At 40.9% G+C, this 16,485-nt stretch overlaps 1 protein-coding gene across 4 annotated transcripts; it reads left to right on the forward strand.

Annotated features, from left to right (window-relative positions):
• The first annotated feature begins 910 nt into the window (after nt 1–910).
• On the forward strand, nt 911–15,739 carry LOC121755875 (oxysterol-binding protein-related protein 2A-like). Of its 4 annotated transcripts, none has more exons than XM_042151294.1 (11): nt 911–1,548; nt 4,290–4,649; nt 5,344–5,440; nt 5,978–6,417; nt 6,757–6,912; nt 7,243–7,410; nt 7,507–7,647; nt 7,757–7,978; nt 8,087–8,200; nt 8,405–8,589; nt 15,659–15,739. In XM_042151294.1, the coding sequence occupies exons 1-10, from the start codon at nt 1,180–1,182 to the stop codon at nt 8,579–8,581; spliced, it is 2,244 nt and encodes a 747-aa protein (XP_042007228.1). In that variant the 5' UTR covers nt 911–1,179; the 3' UTR covers nt 8,582–8,589; nt 15,659–15,739. The 4 variants fall into 4 exon arrangements, with proteins under 4 accessions (XP_042007228.1, XP_042007227.1, XP_042007230.1 ...); XM_042151293.1 differs by lacking the exon at nt 15,659–15,739 and adding an exon at nt 8,672–8,980; XM_042151296.1 differs by lacking the exons at nt 8,405–8,589; nt 15,659–15,739 and having other exon boundaries at nt 8,051–8,166.
• Nucleotides 15,740–16,485: the final 746 nt, after the last annotated feature.

Raw genomic sequence — 16,485 nt, forward strand, 5'->3', positions numbered from 1 at the left:
CGTGACGCGTTGCGGGTGGCCTTAGATTTCAATAATCCACTACATATACCTAAACATAAAAAATAACCATATTCAATTTCTGCAAAAAAAAATTAAACCGTCATTATATATATATATATATAGGGTTGCGTTAAAGATAGAACCATTCTTAAGTGTAGAACCTAGAACTCTACATATTTTATTCATTGGATGAGGAAAAAATGACGGTCAAGATTAAAAATCATACATATTAGACTATGTTTTCACGACATTCCGGACTCAACATGTGAAAAAACTCACATGTTGGTGGAAGAATGAATGAAACGAAGAAGAGTCCATGCATGCTTTATTTTTTCACTTATCTGCATTCACCCATTAATAATAGTTTTGGTTGTAATGGGAAGTTGTTGTGCAAATCAACACCATTGGATTAAAAGATCTAACGACCTCCGTTTGGCATTTGTTCTACGTTTAAGAATGGTTCTACGTTTAAGAATGGTTCTACCTTGATCACAATCCTATATATATATATATATGTATATATATGAGTGTGTTAAGGTCCTTCGCAGTTTTTCAGTTCAATGTTCTTTTTAATCACACCCCTTGGATCCTTAAATTGGATGGTTGTGATGATCTGCATTATTTGACGAAAAATTTACATTATTAGTCGGTGTGCATTATTCAACTGAAAATCTGCATTATTACATTATAATGATGCATTATTAGTCGGTGTGTATTATTCAACTGAAAATCTGTATTATTAAATGATACGTGGCATCAATCTAACCATCAAATAATAAAATTATGGGGCTAAGATTAAAAAGAATAATAGAACAAAATGTAAAAAAAGGAAATGAATAATCTTATAGGTATCTCTCTATATATACTCCACACTATTTTTTATCTCTCCCATCTTCCCATTTCCCACCACCCTTCCCTTGTTTATGAATTCAACACATAAAATAATTACTCCTCTCTCTCTCTCTCAAAAAATCCCTCAGTTTCAGAGTTCGTCTCTTCTCTTCTCTCTCTCTCTCGCACCTCACAATTCCTTGATTCCCTACACATACATACAAGCTAGACCAGAATCCAAAGTCCGTACTCATGCGTCACTTTCACCTGCTGCTATGCGCTGCAGCAATCGCGGAATACCTATAAAAAATTCCGAGAGATCATATCGGTTTTGAGTAATTCTCCACGATGCGGGTGAAGGAGATGCACCCGCTCTGCTGCATAACGCTGGAGAGCGCCGGGATCGGCGACACCTCGCCGGAGCCGGCTCCCCTGAGAACAGGCTCCGCGGTCAATTTCGCCGCCAGCGGATCTGAGCCCAATGCCGGAGGATCTGAAGTCGGCACCAGCACCAGCGTCGCCGGGATCCTCTACAAGTGGACTAACTACGGCAAGGGCTGGCGATCCAGGTGGTTCACATTGCGAGACAACGGCGTCCTCTCCTACTCCAAGTCGCGCCACCCCCAATCGGCGCCGGGATCCGACGTCATCCTCATCGGCGCCGCCGCGCGGGGAGTTGGAAAGCACGGCAAATCCGCCGGCATTGTCCATTTAAAGGTTGGTGCAAAGTGGAATGAGAGATGCATGTTTGGGCATGGGGTAGATGAGAGCATTGAATTGAAAGTGAGGGCTTGTCTTTTATTGCGTGTACCAGAGAAAAGGATTTTTCCAATACAGGCAAAAAATTGCGCAGGAAAGTTTAATCGTATGTATTTTGAGGAAAATTGGCTGCACGGCTAGCCACAAATAGGCATAATTAGCTTCGATATCTGAGCCGATTTGCAGTTAATTGGTTTTAATCTCAAGATTATGATTTAACTGAGTGTTGATCTAAAGTGGGTCACATCAGCAGATGAGTTTTGTGAGAGACATATGGCTGAGTGGTGGTGTAGGCCTGGCTAGGTTTCCTTCCTATTTTATGGTTTTTACTGTCTGGTCACATCAACATTCTGGGATCCCCTTTTTAGTTTCTCCTTTTTTTTTAATCTTTTCTCACCACACCTCCAACATTTTCTATTTCCAATTATCGTCTCTTTTCTCACTTTTCAAAATTTTTAATGTGAAAAAGGTGATGTTGTAGAGGATGGGCATCTATTATTTATTATGTTTTCTTGAGGAGATGGTATAAAATATAACAACAGAATGGGCAGAAGTACTTTTCATTCAAATGATGCTTGTTGGTGAAAGGGTTTTTCGTGTTTATGTTTTGACCCAGTTTTTCTTACTGCAACAGTGCATGAGGCCATCCGCAATGGGCGGACGATGGCACGCCCGATGGCGCGCATCGTCCGCGCCATCGATCGTCCGCGCCCATTGCGGATACGGACGATAGGTCGCGGACGATCGTCGCGGCCGATACTAAGGGCGCGGAGGATGGCGCGCCCGATGCCTATCGTCCGCGCCATCGTCCGCCCCATTGTGGCGTACACGGACGATGGCTGCGGACGATAGGCATCGGGCGCGCCATCGTCCTCCCCATTGTGGCGTACACGGACGATAGGTCGCGGACGATGGCACGCGGTTTGGTTGTTTTATAAATAGAGTTCATTCGTTTTACATTTCATTTCACAATTTCACTTTCGAAACTTACATTTACATAATTACTACGAAATGGCTTCAAGTCCAAATAGTCCTATGTTTAGTGGAGATGCGCGTTGGCCGGGTACAGAACCCGGCCAATATCGTTCGTTCGACACCAACGCCCAATACGATCCCGATTTCAGTACGGACTCGTATGGGTTGTCGGACATGGAGCCGTCTCCAACCCGACCAGTCGCCCCCTCCCGACGTGACGCCGCAGCGGCCGATCCCGACCCCGCCGCGACCGCTTCCGCCCCAGCCAAAAAGAAGCGGAACCGGCAGCGGGCGCAGAAGTTGCCGCCTCCCGGTGATTGCGATGAGTACGCCCCCGGTCGTACAAACTACACCGACGAGGAAACTCTCATTTTGGCCCGGTGTTGGGTAGATATATCGGAAGATCCGATATTCGCGAACAACCAGAGGCAGTTCGCGTACTGGGAGCGCATCGCCGACCTCTACAATGCGGCCAAGCCGCCGAACGCGTACAAGCGCAAGCGTGAGCAACTCCGCAAGCACTGGGATCAAGTGAAGAAGCAAGTGAACTTGTACGCGGCGGAGTTCGAGAAGTGCGCGCGGGCACAGGGGAGCGGCGAGAGCTGGGAAGACGTGCGTGCTAAAGCGATATTGTCGTACCGGTCGATGTTCGGCGAGTTCAAGCACGAGGCCATCTGGACGCTTTTGAGGGACAAGCAGAAATTCCAAGGTGGAATTCTGCACACTAGTGCGCCAAAGAGGATGAAGACCACCGAAGTTGGTGGTTACACGAGCAGCGGCAGCGGCAATCAACCGGTTGACCTCAACCGGTTGTACGTGGACGACAGCGGTTCCGGCACACCGATGTCCTCCCGACGTCCTCCCGGCGTCAAGGCTGCGAAGGCCAAAGGGAAGGCGGCCGCGACCTCATCCTCGACCGCTGCAACCCCACCTCCGCTCCCGGAAATGCTCCCGCCCCAGGCAGCCGAAGTGTATTCGTCGTTGGCGACAGCGTCGATGGCGAGGACGTTGTTGGAGACGCACAAGGCCCTCAAGAAGTGTACCGACCCCGACGAAGCCGAATACCTCCGGGCATTGATAGATGAACTGCGTCGGAAGTTGGGAATTGCACCGACTTAGTTTTTTTTTTTGTAAGTTGAACGGTGTAACTTCTTTTTTTATTAATGTGTCCCCGTTTGTTATTTCGACCTTTTTATTTACTCGTTATTAATTGTTAGTTGAAAACATTTAAATCAATTAAACAAATAAATAAAATGATGATGTGGCGCGCCATAGGGCGCGCCTTAGGGCGCGCCTTAGGGCGCCCCACTGCAGGTGGGGAGGTAGGAGGATAAAACTGCTGACGTGGCGCGCCATAGGGCGCGCCTTAGGGCGCGCCTTAGGGCGCCCCATTGCTAATGCCCTGAGTATTTTAGATCTGAAAAGACTCGAGACTTAGTTTACGGGTCTATAAACAGAAAAGGAGAAAAAGTACATTTCTCTGAAATTTGGGGAGTCTCTCTCTTAACGCTGTTTATAAGGGTAACTGTTTTTTTGATGATTCCTTTATTAATCAAATTATTAATTTGACTTAGTAATTGGCTATTCGGTGTACAGGCATCTTCTTCTTGCTGTCTTCTTACTTTTTACTATGCTTCTAAGTCAATCTATATAGCTGTGCTTCTATCTTTTAAATTGGGCGGGGAGTATTCTCAATTCTTGAAGTTGCTGTGAATTGTTTGTAGATCTCGTCCTTTCGAGAGAGCAAGTCTGACGACCGGCGATTTTACATATTTACGGCTACAAAGACGCTTCATTTGCGGACAAGTTCCAAGAAAGAAAGAGTGGCTTGGATAGGAGCTTTGAATTCCACAAGAAGTCTTTTTTCTGTTAGACCGCAGGCTGACAACACCCCTCTCTTAACTAGAGAACTGTCGGTGTCAACTGAAAGGCTGAAGCTGCGTTTGCTGGAGGAGGGTGTTGGTGAAGGGGTTGTCAACGACTGTGAGCAGATTGTGCTATCTGAATTCTCTGGTGTACAAGGACAGTTTCAACTTCTATGCGAGGAGCGCTCCAATTTGCTGGATACACTGAGGCAATTGGAGGTGATTTCACTTGATATCTTCAACTAAGCACATAGTAGTTTGAAATTTTGCACTACTGATTACCATTACAAGTCCATCATGTCTTAGAAGCATAATACAGAATGATATTTATGTCCTGATCAGGGTAGTTAAGAATCTTTTAAGAATCATAATTGGATTTATAGTACCATAAGGAGCAACCAAGTCGAGACTACCATTAGGAACTTACAGCAAGTACAATTTGATGGCTTAATGTGATTAGCACAGCTATACTACAGTCTGGCAAATAATGTACTGTCTTGATGAAAAGGTCTGATTGTCATTAATTATCTTGCATGAAGTAAAATTTTCCCTTCTCTTTCAGGCACGGTTATCAAGTTAATGTTCTTTGAGTGCTACTACATGATAGTACTATCATTTATGTCTCAGATATTCTTGAGGATGTATGAAAGCAGTAATTGATTTCCCTTCTACATTCAATAAATTTCACATTTACCATTCATATCAATATAAGATGAATTAGTAACAACGAATGTTCCTATCTATTTGAATTAATGCATTTTTCCCTCATCCATTTACAACTGAAGAAAAGAATATGGCAACTTGGTACCTTTTCTTCTGGGGTGGTTTATACTCTGGCATGTGTATAATTTTCAATTTCAGCAACTTTAAGAGGAAGTAAGGCAAGATAAACATTTCAAATATCCTTTTCCAGGCTGCAAATATTGAAGCTGAAGCCTCTGGGAGTAATGATGGTGAATATCAACTGATGAAGCACGAGTACAGAAATCTGGCGCAGCGAAAATATAGTGGTATAAGTATTTCTTCAATACTTTATTCTCTCCCTTTGAACTCTTTTAGAAACACTTCAAATCTTTCATTGCTGAAGTGACTTTAAATAAGAGATGAACTTTGTGATTTAATTTCTATTCACTTGCATTAATATATCCACATTTGTGAATCAATCTGCCAACATGGGATGATGGAAAATGGTTTCTTTGCTCTGAATAATTTTTTTTGTTATATCCCGACTTCTTAACTAGTTGAGTTGCCGATTGAGAAAGTCACACACAATGTCCATGATCTGAATCAAACTGTTGCTTAGTTTAAAAGCATGCATACCTTTGTCACATCATTGTCACGTGTATGGAAGGGTGCTTCTGTTTTTGATTAAGAACATTGGTCCAGAGGGAAAAAGTTAATTAATCTCCTTCCGTTCATATACAAATTGTATGATCTTAAGCTATTTAATTCCCTGATTCCATTTACACAGAACTACGACATGTTAGCTGTCTCTAAGTTGGAACATTGTACTAAATTCTCTGACATGATGTTGTTCTTGGTTATAGAGTGGAGCACTACAGAATCTTCAGACGATGTTGAAAAGCAAGAGCTTGATGAAGCATCGGATGAGGAGGAAGTTCACTTCTTTGACACAAATGAATATTTTTCTGAGCATACATCATGTTCTGGATCAAAAAATGTAGATCAGATGGATGGTGGCATGAGTTTGGGAAATCAAACTAATGATGTGTGCAAGGCAGATGGAATGGAGAATGTAAGTAATCCTAAATATCCAAAAGTTGAGAGACGAAAGAAGTTACCGGATCCAGTTGAGAAGGAGAAAGGTGTTAGTCTATGGTCTATGATTAAGGACAACATTGGCAAAGATTTGACACGGGTTTGCCTCCCTGTATATTTTAACGAACCAATATCGTCTCTGCAAAAATGTTTTGAGGATCTGGAGTACTCTCATCTTTTGGATCAGGCATATGAACATGGGAAATCGGTATGACCCATTTTCTTCAATGTATTTAACTTCATAATATGCATATATGTTCAATCCTTGACTAAATATCGCCTGATGCCTTCTGATACACATACTATTCCAGCTACTGTTTTAATATCAAATGCTAGTTATGATCTGAATTAGTTACTTTGACCTCATAAGTCGCAAACTACAAATCATGTTTGTTACTCAAATAATTTTCTTTAGACTTCCATAGCTGCTGCTTACTATTCTGGTTGGAAAACGTTTTCTATCATAGTACTATAAAATTCTTCTATTATACACCTAGAAAGCTTGAATTACACCTGTCATGTTAATAGTTATGACCTACAATTCCAGGGAAATAGTCTTATGAGGATTTTGAATGTTGCTGCTTTTGCTGTATCGGGATATGCTTCATCAGAAGGCCGTCACTGTAAACCCTTTAATCCTCTACTTGGTGAAACTTATGAAGCTGATTATCCAGAGAAAGGAATTCGCTTCTTCTCTGAAAAGGTGATAGCATAACTTACTTTTATTCATAATCACTTCATTATCTGTTCATATATTAGTTTTATGGATTATGACTTCATCGCATGCACCTATAAAATGTTATTTACTAGTCTATAGCTTTCAGAAGTCAACAATAGATTAGCTTAATAAGTGCTGCACTCATGAAAGAACTGATGCTATCCCTTAGGATGATTCTGTCAAATCTACATTATCACTACTAACATATCACTATGAACGAAGGAAGTATTGTTTAATTAGTTGGTCATGAGTTTGTCCCTTGAATTCTTTGTTTAGATAGAATATGATGCTGACTATCTTGTGATATATATATAGGTCAGCCACCACCCTACACTCATTGCTTGTCACTGTGAGGGCAAAGGTTGGAGATTCTGGTGTGACACAAACGTTAAATCAAAATTTTGGGGAAGATCAATTCAAGTTGATCCTGTTGGAACTCTTAATTTAGAGTTCGATGATGGGGAGATTTTCCAGTGGAGCAAGGTGCATAATATACATCTTTCAACAGTTAACGTGTTTCTTTTTCTTTTCTTCTTCCTTTTAATGGACCCCTTCTTTATATATGGCTTCAATTATCAGGTCACAACCAGTATCTACAATCTGATTCTTGGCAATATCTACTGTGACCACCGTGGAACAATGCATATCCAAGGTAATCGCCAATATTCATGCAAACTCAAGTTCAAGGAGCAGTCTATTCTTGACCGCAATCCGCACCAGGTAATCTCACAGCATCTCCTCTATTCACGAAGCTAATATAAGTAGTGACAGGTGCATCTGGAATCAGTTATTTTAATCTTTGATCAAATAATATGTACTAACTCGACAGGTTAATGGGTTTGTTGAAGATTCCGCGGGGAAAAAAGTGGCTCAATTATTTGGAAAGTGGGATGATAGCATGTATTTTGTAAATGGTGAAGGAACTGACAATGCAAAAGATAGGTCTGAGGCATCTTTGTTGTGGAAGAGAAATAAGCCTCCCCCGAACCTCACTCGCTATAACCTAACTTCTTTCGCTATTACGCTGAACGAATTGACACCGGGACTGAAGGTATAGATGATGTATTGGATAACTTCTTTTTCATTCTGCTTTAAGCTTATGCACACTAATTGTCTTATATAGCTCTATCTGATTCCAAGTGTTTGATGACGGATGAAGGAGAAGCTCCCTCCTACAGATTCAAGACTGAGACCAGACCAACAGCATCTGGAAAATGGGGAATTTGACAAGGCAAATGAGGAAAAGCTTCGTTTGGAAACGCGACAAAGAATGGTATATGAGTTTCTTTTTCTATAAAATGCTTTTATCAGTTTTGTGGGTCAAGGGGGCTCGTATCTTGGGAAGGCCGGGATATGGGATCAAGAGAAACGGTTATAGTACTTGTATGTGCGGAAGCTCTTTGTTGATGTTGGATATATATTAAGAAACGTTTTGTTGGATTTGGCACTAACTAGATGATTCCTCTACTGGTGACAGTCGAGGAAAATGCAAGAACATGGTTGGAAACCAAGATGGTTCGAAAGAGTTGGAGAAGGACCTTTCCGCTACATTGGCGGATACTGGGAAGCCCGGGAACAAGGGATGTGGAACGGATGCCCAAATGTTTTCGGCGAGATAACTGAAGACATGATAAATTCCTTGGAGCCTTCTTAACCTTGGAGGTATTTTACTTAAAACTTTGTTTGATTATCAAATCCTTCAAAAACTCAAATCATATGTTTTGACTGCTGGAATATTGGACAGAGAAAGAACTTGGGAGAGTTGGTAGCAGCATGCTCATAGATGAAATGGACCTTAATTTCTTTCGGAAAATTCCTTTAAATTCGATCAAATATTTTTTTCAAGTCGGCTAATTACGGTAAAAAGCAGAGGCAGTACTATAATGTGACATTCTACCTCACAAGACTTATGCGATCTACCATTTTACTCCCAACAAATTTGTTACGTATAGGCAGCTATTTGTTATTTTACTCTAAATTAAAATAACATTCATGTATATATATTGTACTAATGTATTATAAAGGGCACAATAATCTCTTGGCTTAGGATTAATTCATAAAGAACATGATAATCTGTTGGCTTGTCGTAAATTCCGACCAGAAGCTCCAAATATTAAACAGAGCGACGTCACTTTTATTGTTCATCATCTTCTCCAAAAAAAAAATTGAGGCATTAAGAGCATCCTTAGCCTTGGCTCGGATTCAATTTTCAGGTGTAGGCCACAACTCCTCTTGTAATATCCCGGTACAGGGCTTTGGATTAAATATGATCTTTCGATACGAATTAGCTAAAAGAAATGTCTCAAACTTTATGATAGTATAAAGAAGTGATGTTTATAATTGTTATATGATAAGAAAACAAGAATATATAAGAAAAACTGTGAAAATCGCATGATTTGGAAATTTATTTTTATCACGCAAAAGATCCCTATAGTGTCCGAGACGGGTCCAAAGGGGCATTCTGGTGTGGGAGGAGGGGTGAGACTCAGCTAGACCGCGCCAGCTATGTCCACAAGCTTGGCCATGGGCTGAGACGTGCAAGGCCACCGCGCCGCCTGGTACCGAGCTATCGAGCCATCGTGCCAGGCCATAGAGCCATTGTGCAAGGCCGTCGAGCCATCGTGCAAGGCCATAGAGCCATTGTGCAAGGCCATCGAGCCATCGTGCCAGGCCATAGAGCCATCGTGCAAGGCCATCAAGCCATCGTGTCATTGTGGAAGGCCACTGTACTATCATGCAAGACCATCGTGTCATCGTTCAAGGCAACTGAGATTTGTACTAGTCTCTTGGGCCATTTTTCAAGTATTGTTAAGCCCCAACCATATAATTTGTGAAAGATATGCGATTAAAAGAAAAGTTCAGGAGTCAAGCATAGACGGATGTGAGAAAAGATGAGATGTTGATACTAGTATCTGCAAATGATTTACTTGATGTGACCCTGCCCTACATGGGCTCTACAATTTACATGATTTGCATAATGTGTTTTATATTTGAGTAATACCTGAGTCAACGTGATAATAGAATATGTGACACTCGGTGTACAATACCTCGAGTGTTACAAGTTGGTATCAGAGCCTAGGTTTAGGCGTTCTTAGGATGATAGGTTAAAAATTACAGATAGAGTTATATGTATTGGAAATGTTTTGTCATAATAAGATATAGTAATATGTGTATAGGTGATGAATATGTGTTTGTGTATAGGTGATGAAGTATGTGTGTGTGTATTTGAATATGATTTGAATGTATAGGTCCTGAATATGTGTATTTGTATATGATTCGAACAGTGTGAACCGACGGACTATGAACGGGTTCATACTCTAGTTTGGAATCGACGGACTATGAACGGATTCCATTCCACCATATAGATCTGTGAACCGACGGACTATGAATGGGTTCACACTTTGGTTTGGAATCGACGGACTATGAACAAATTCCATTCCAGCATATAGATGTGTGAACCAGCGGACTATGAACGGGGTTCACACTCTGGTTTGGAATCGACGGACTATGAATGGATTCCATTCTAGCATATGGATGTGTGAACCGACAGACTATGAATGGTTTCACACTCTGGCTTGGGATCGGCGGACTCTGAAATGATCCCATTCCAGCACATAAATGTATTAAATGTACCCTTTAGAAATTTTGGTACGAAATTTCTCTAAGGAGAGGTGAATTGTAATATCCCGGTACAAGACTTTAGATTAAATATGATATTTCAACACGAATTAGCTAAAAGAAATGTCTCAAACTTCATGATAGTATAAAGAAGTGTTGTTTATAATTGTTATATGATAAGAAAACAAGAATATATAAGAAAAACTGTGAAAATTGTATGATTTTGAAATTTATGTTTATCACGCAAAAGATCCCTATAGTGTCCCAGACGAGTTCAAAGGGGCATTCCGGTGTGGGAGGAGGGGTGAGACTCAGCCAGACCGCGCCAGCTATGTCCGCAAGCTCGGCCATGGGCTGAGACGTGCAAGGCCACCGGGACTGGCACATGTTACCGAGTTATCGAGCCATCGTGCCAAGCCATAGAGCCATCGTGCAAGGCCATCGAGCCATCGAGCAAGGCCATAGAGCCATCGTGCAAGGCCATCGAGCCATCGAGCAAGGCCATAGAGCCATTGTGCAAGGCCATCGTGCCATCGAGCCATCGTGACAGGCCATAGAGCCATTGTGCAAGGCCATCGTGCCATCGTGTCAGGCCATCGAGCCATCGTGCAAGTCCACCGTGCCATTATGCAAGGCCACCGTACCATTGTGTAAGGCCACCGTGCCATCGTGTTAGGCCATCATACTATCATGCAAGGCCATCGTGCCATTGTACTAGTCCATTGGGCCATTTTTCAAGTATTGCTAAGCCCTAACCATATGATTTGTGAAAGATATGCGATTAAAAGAAAAGTTCAGGAGTCAAGCACAGACGGATGTGAGAAAAGATGAGATGTTGATACTTAGTACTTGCAAATGATTTACTTGATGTGATCCTGCCCTACATGAGCTCTACAATTTACATGATTTGTATAATGTGTTTTATATTTGAGTAATACATGAGTCAACATGATAATAGAATATGTGACACTCGGTGTACAATACCTCGGGTGTTACACCTCTAACCCTGCAGGTTCATCCTGGCCCCAATTATTAAATTTCACTCAATTCCAACCTATTTTACTTGTAAAAATTGAAAACGTTGAACAATTGTAACACGAAAAATTCATTTTTAATTAAGGCCTGGAGAAATGGCAGGTTGATTTCCAGCTTACCGACGATTTCCATGAAGTCTACTGGATCATCCTTTTTCTTCTTGGCCTCCCCTCGGTAGGGAAAAGGCTTCACTTGTTTGACTGTGTTGCTGGAATCTCCCTTGGAGGACTCTCCAGTCTCTTTCCTCATTTCTTTAACCTCCACCTCAGTTCCTGGGTCTAGGAAAAATGGGTCAGCCATTCGGGGTACTAGTCTCCCCAAGTCTCCAATCTGGATATCATCCTCTGTTCTAGCTTCCCCTGTTTCAGTGTCTTCCTTTTGTGGGGTTGGGTCATCCTTTTCCTTGCTCACCACAGGAGGTGTTCCGTCATCAATCTTCATTGTTGGACCTTTATACTCTCGTCTAGACCTAAGGGTGATTTGACTGATGTTCGCCCTGTCCGGTGGCTTGACTGTGGCAGGAATCCGTCCTTCGTTCCCGCGCATTTCACTCAGGGAAGTCGCGATTTGAGATAACTACTTCGCCAGCATATCCATGGTTGCCTTGTGCTCCACTTGAGCATCCTGAAGCTTATGTACACATCATTGTTGGACTGCATTTTATTCTGCATGTGTTGCTGTGAGCTGACCAAATCGTTCACCATCTTATCGAGGCTCTTCGACTGCCTGGAGTTTGGCTGACTGGTATTCGGTCCTTGATGATGGTTTGGTCCATATCCCTGATTTGGACGGAAATTACCTTAAGTTCCCTGATTGTTGTTGTATTGATTATTCGACCCTTGATACCCTTGATTCCCTTGGTAATTGGGCTGAGAGTTCTGGTTGTTGCCCTGGTAATTCCTCTGGTGTGGTGGCACATAGGAGTTTGTTGGATTGTTCTGATTCCTATTGACCCAGTTAGATTGGTCGCCCTGATTCCGGTTGCCCCAATTATTCTGTCCCTCTTGGTTTCTGCCTGACCAGTTAGATTGCCGCTCTTGAGGCTTCGAATAGTTGGTGTTCTGTTGTTGGGGTGGTAGATTCGGGTCATTATCAGAACATCTAAAATTTGGGTGGTCCCTCCATGGGGTTTCCTTTTGCTTCCCTGGGTTCCAGCTTCCATTCGAATTCCAGCTTCCCATCGAATTTACCTGAGCTTGAAATTCTACTTCTCCTAGCTAACCATAGCAATGGTATCCTTCCTCTGGGCCTGACATTTGCTTGGCCTTTTCGGCTGGGACCGGTGGATTATTTTTTCCTAAGGCGGTCAGAATCGTCTTCTCCAGCTTATCCATCCTAGCGTCCATCATATCCTCATTTTGCACATTCACTGCATATACATTTCCCCTTCTAAGGATAGTACGAGGGGAATCATACGTCTTCTTTGCATCAAATCAATCTTCCCAAAATTTCTCTGGCCTCGCTCACACGTTTCCTTGTGAAATTCCCCCCCCCCCCTCGAAGAGTTTAGTAAATCCTTGGACTCTGGATTCGCCCCTTCGTAGAAAATGTTGTAGACCTCTGCTTCGCACATTTGGTTGTTGGGGGCAAGAATCTAGCAATCCCTTGAAATGTGACCAATACTAGCTCAAGGACTCATCATAATCCTGTCTGCACGCTATAATTTCCTTCTTGATGGCATTCGTCTTGTTCGAGGGAAAGAAGTAGTCCAAGAAAAACAGTCTGAAGTCAATCTCGCGGTCGTTATCTGGTTCAGCCGCCATGATAACACCTTCTTCTCTTCCTGAGTCTGAAGATGACTCTACTTCTTCTTTGATTGGTGAGGTTGGGTCTTCGTCACTTTCCGAACTCAACTTGACTGGATCTCCTGTTGTTAACCCTGACCTGGTGGTGACAGGGGATACTGCTTCCTTGACCTGCCAACTAGTTTGGGCGTCTCTTCAACCGGGTGAGTTGTTTCAGTGTCCAAACCTTGAGCCTCTGCTCATAAACTGAAAAGAAAAAGAAAAAACAAACAAATAAAAACTATATACACCAAAACCTCTAAACACAAACATAAACAACGCCATCCATCCCCGGTAACGGCGCCATTTGAAGTGTCGCTTGGAAGGAGCGTGTACTGCACTTGATGTATCACAATCTTACAGGGTCCAGAGGATTCGCTAGATCACATGGTCTAGGAGATCGTGGAACCTTCAGAATTCGGTCGTTGGACACACTATTTCCGCTTCAAAGACCTCAACCTGCTATACTGTTGGCTAGTATAGGGAAATAAATGATCGATCCCACGAGGATGAATGAGTTAGCATGCATTTAGAGGGTTTTGGGAGGGGTTGGCTGCTCCCACGCAACAAGTGGGTCGAGAATTTTAAACTATTGGGTCACGAGAATTAAATGCGCTTCAAGTACTAGACCTAAGAACAAAGAAACACAGACGCATTCATGATTCGAAACTTGAAATTAACTGCAGAGGGTTTATCAAACTACTGGGTCAAGTAAAAAAGTTTCCTAAAACGATGAGACAACAAAGCAAGAAAAAACAACAGAACAGATTTCCCGAATTAGCTAGCAACAGAAAAAGCTGCAAAAAGCAAACAAACAACGGATCTGGGTCTAACTACCAACGATCTTCATCTTCTTCAGCAAATAAACATGAACATGAACAAAACAGAGCATCAAAAGCAGAGTAAACATGGATCATATTTCAGACATTACAATTAAACAGAAAACTATCAGATCTAAGCTACCAGGTCAAGTAAATCGAAAGCAACAGACATAGCCATGCAGATTCAACAAGTATGTATCAGATTCATCTCTCGAAACCACAATCTACTCCAGATCCAACCGATCCAAACTCAACAACATTTAGATCCATCTCCTTCAACTCCGATTCAAACAATTCCTTAACAAACAAACTCAGATTCAACCAATCTCAACTCCAATTCAACAGTCAATTGCGAAAAGCATCCAAAATCAGTAAAACCCACATCAAACATCAGAAACCAAAGTAAAACAGAAAATAGAAACTGCCATAACCATGGAAATAATGTTCAAACACAAAAGCAGTCGTCGAGCTTCTGGCAAAGAAGTTCACGGCGAGAAATAAACGACAGAAAATAAAAAAACACATTGTATCTTCACCCTAGTGAGGACGGTGTTACACCACGGAAACCAACTATCGCCAAGTCTGCCCAAAATTTCCCATCGGTGCCAAGTGCGTGTGAAGTGAGCTAACTAGAAATGAAACTAAGGAGTGTGTGGAGCTGGTGTCGAATCCCTTTCTTCTTCAAGATAGTTGCCCCTTTTATAGCTGAGGCTCAGATCCCTAGGGCTTCTTTCTTCATGATTTGTCACTTTTGCCCTATGAAATAGGATCTTTTAGAACTGCTCCTTGCTTCACTTTAGCTTATTTTTTCTTGCCCCGGGTAATTTGTATGCATTTCCTAGGTCTGGCAGATTTTTCACGCACTTGAACTTAGAAACACTTATTAGTTCACTGAATTTACAGAATTTATCCCCATAACCAATGCATGAAATAAGCCTTATCAGTAGGGATCAATTCCTTAGCTATTTGGTTAAGGATTAACGAGTTTCGTGCTACTCGACCCCACCCCACCCAGTTAATTCCTCCCCTTTTCAATTATACATGTACTCCCTCCGTCCGTGAATATGAGTCCCGTTTTTCATTTTAGTCCGTCCGTGAATAGGAGTCTCGGTTCACTTTTACCATAAATGGTAATAGGTTCCCACCTTCCACCAACTCATTCCACTCACATCTATACAATAAAAAGTGGCAGTTAGATGAAATGACATTTTTGACCTTTTTGGAGGGAAAATGAGAAGCTGATATGTAATTGTTGTATTTACCTTTTTTTTTTAACTCTTATTGTATTTTTTAGTAACATTGTGCATAGAGAGTGAGAGGGAGACAGGTTAGACAGAGAGGTAATTGGGTAAAAAATTGGTCTAATGAAACATTGAGTACTCAAAAAAAATTAAATAATTATATAAACACACCATTAACTGAAGAGTGAATGTTCATTGATGTGGACTGATTTTTTTTTTTTTTTGATTGCAGCACTGCAGAGCTCTTGGAATCAGGCGGCAGCGAAGCCATCGAGACAGGCGGCGGGATTATAATTGGAATTTTAAATAATACTAATAGAAAATTTTATAATTTATCCTTTTTAAATAAATAGAGTTTAAGTTAGATGGTGAGTTCTATTCTTATTATTATTATGTCTAAATTCTAATCTAGATTTTAAATTTGTTGGATTTTGTTCAATATATGTTATAAAATTAAATTCTTTTCATGAAGTATTTAAATTTATACATTTATTTATTACTTTTCGTATATTGATTCAAGATCAATATTTATATAGTAAAAATTATTTATTTATGTGTAATATTCAAGATATATGGAGTAATTTAAAAAAGTTTAATCCATAACAACGAGCAAATCTCCTATCAAGATACACTAGAAGTACACATAGTTATAATTGAGTTGATTTTGAATTATTCTACTACTAGATAAGATAATTTTGTTTATGACTTTCAATTCTATTTCTTTTTTATTATTTTCAAAATATTATAATGTACTATTGAATGTGAATGTAATTTTGATGAAAATGAATTTATCTATTGTGATTTTTTTATTAGTTTTATTATGTCTACTTAATTCTAAAAACATGTTTTTAGTTATAAATAATTATGTTGCAATTTCAAAACTTATGAAGTACTGGTTTGTTATTGTTTTTCTTATGTTTTTGTTTGCATTTATGAATATTTATATTTTGTTAATCGAAACTGGTGAACTATTTATTCATTCAAATAGTTTGCTTTTCTTTCTTTTGTAAATAATAGTATTACATTTTTCTTTATTTGTATGTCTTATTCTATTTCATC

Source organism: Salvia splendens, chromosome 11 (assembly GCF_004379255.2).
Source record: "Salvia splendens isolate huo1 chromosome 11, SspV2, whole genome shotgun sequence".
In the NCBI taxonomy this organism is placed as follows: Eukaryota; Viridiplantae; Streptophyta; class Magnoliopsida; order Lamiales; family Lamiaceae; genus Salvia; species Salvia splendens.